Source organism: Buceros rhinoceros, unplaced genomic scaffold, assembly GCF_000710305.1.
Source record: "Buceros rhinoceros silvestris isolate BGI_N320 unplaced genomic scaffold, ASM71030v1 scaffold22000, whole genome shotgun sequence".
In the NCBI taxonomy this organism is placed as follows: Eukaryota; Metazoa; Chordata; class Aves; order Bucerotiformes; family Bucerotidae; genus Buceros; species Buceros rhinoceros.
Genome location: NW_010391570.1, coordinates 2,301 through 3,986, shown reverse-complemented (window position 1 = coordinate 3,986; position 1,686 = coordinate 2,301). Strand labels below are relative to the sequence as shown.

General features: G+C 62.3%; 1 protein-coding gene across 1 annotated transcript in view; it reads right to left on the bottom strand.

Moving 5' to 3' along the window:
* Positions 1 to 1,686, bottom strand: part of ENTPD2 (ectonucleoside triphosphate diphosphohydrolase 2) — a 4,737-nt gene that overhangs the window by 955 nt on the left and 2,096 nt on the right. The window contains exons 3-7 of the mRNA XM_010142396.1: positions 1,649 to 1,679; positions 1,325 to 1,552; positions 677 to 943; positions 364 to 483; positions 19 to 83 (exon numbers count right to left, since the gene is read on the bottom strand). Coding sequence (XP_010140698.1) covers positions 19 to 83; positions 364 to 483; positions 677 to 943; positions 1,325 to 1,552; positions 1,649 to 1,679 — 711 coding nt within the window. The remainder of the gene's footprint in view (positions 1 to 18; positions 84 to 363; positions 484 to 676; positions 944 to 1,324; positions 1,553 to 1,648; positions 1,680 to 1,686) is intronic.

Sequence of the window (1,686 nt, the reverse complement as noted above, 5' to 3'; positions counted from 1 at the left end):
TTGGGTGTGAGCAGATAAACAAACGTGCTGACGGCGCAGTAATCCGGCAGCCTCTTCTCCAGCGCGGGGGCTTTCCGGAGCAGCTGGGTGGGAAGCACAGATGGAGGGAGACAGAACAGGGGTCAAGACAGCAGGGTCCAGGCTTTGTTCCTGTGGCCTTGAGCTCTGACTGGTTGCAGTTGGCTGGCCCAGGCGCTGCCCTTACCCACCTGAGCCTCTCCTGGTCCCGTGTGGGAGCCATCACCCACCCTCCCCTTACTCCACGGCTGCCAGGACACTCAGCCGCGCCGAGGGCGGCTCTCAGAGCCCGGTGATGCCCCACACAAAGCAGCCCTCTCCTCTCTGCCGTGCCCAGGAACCCACCTCACTCCAGCTGGTGGCACAGATGGTCTCAGCAGCATCCTTCAGGTCGCTGGGCAAGTGCACGGGTTTCCCCATCAACGTCTGGATGAAGTCCACCGTGTAGAAGAAGGCAGAGAAGGCCTGATGGAGGAAAGGAGGCAGCTGTGGGACAGGCTGGGAGAAAACCTCTCACCATGAACAGCCGCTCTGACTGATGTGGTGGGCACAAGCAACTGCCTATGGGGTCTGGCTTTGCAACTGCATGATGCCAGGGGCTGTGGACACCCGCCCACCCGGCGGCCCCGCCACCGCCCCGCTCCGCGGCAGGACTTACGATGAACTTTCCTGAAACCTCCGGCTGGAAGATGCCATCGAAGGAGCAGCGGGAGAAGGAGCAGGTGGAGAAGTCAAAGAGCTTGCTGACGTGCAGAGTGCAGAGGGTCCCGTTCCCGGTGCCGACCACGGTGACGGTGGTGTTGAGGGCAAGGTTTGGCTTCTCCTTCTCCGTGCAGGGGCTGTCATAGACACTGCTCAGCAACAGGTTCTTCTGGTAGCCCGTGGGCCAGCAGGGATGGGAGATGGGTGCCTGGAGGCTCTCCACCTGCTGGAGAAGCGATGTGTAGGAGGCATGAGCTGGGCCATAGCCCCAGCTCGGCCCCATGCTGCTGCCTGCCTGCCCCGTTCCCCTGCCAGGGGGATGCGGAGGAGCTGGGGCAGCGGGATACAGAGCTGGCAGTTGGGGGCATCTCGAGGTGACTCAGGACATCTTGGCTCTGGCTGAGGGGCGCAACACCTCGTGGAATAGGAGGGAGGAAGCCCTGGGACCATGGGAGGGGGTTGGGGGAAAACCCAAGAGCTGGCTGGGAAAGGTGTTGAGCCGGCCCTGGGGCTGTTCTAGAGCCAGGGCTGGGGGACAACCCTGGATAAACACCAGGATGAGGCGGTACCTCTGTCGGTACCTCCATCGAGCACATGCTGGTACCTGGAGGAGCTTGGAGAGCAGCCTCTTGAGGACCTGGTCCCTCCCGTAGCAGAGGAAGCTGTGAGTGTACACTTTGTACGCCTGGCCATACAGCTTCAGCATCACCTCATTTCTGGGGTCTTCGATGGTGTCCCTGGTTTCGAAGGTGATCTGTGTGGAAGCACCCCCGAAGTCCATGGCCCCCAGGGTCTTCTTCTGGGGCTGGATCCATTCCCCGAGCCACCCACGCTGAGCGAGGCAAGAGCAGGCGTAAGGATGTGAGGAGCCGCGGGACAGCCTGGCCTCCGCGGCCATCCCCGCGGGGCACCGTGAGCCCCTGCCCACCTTGATGAAGTTCTCCAGGAGGTAGTTTGCAGTGACCC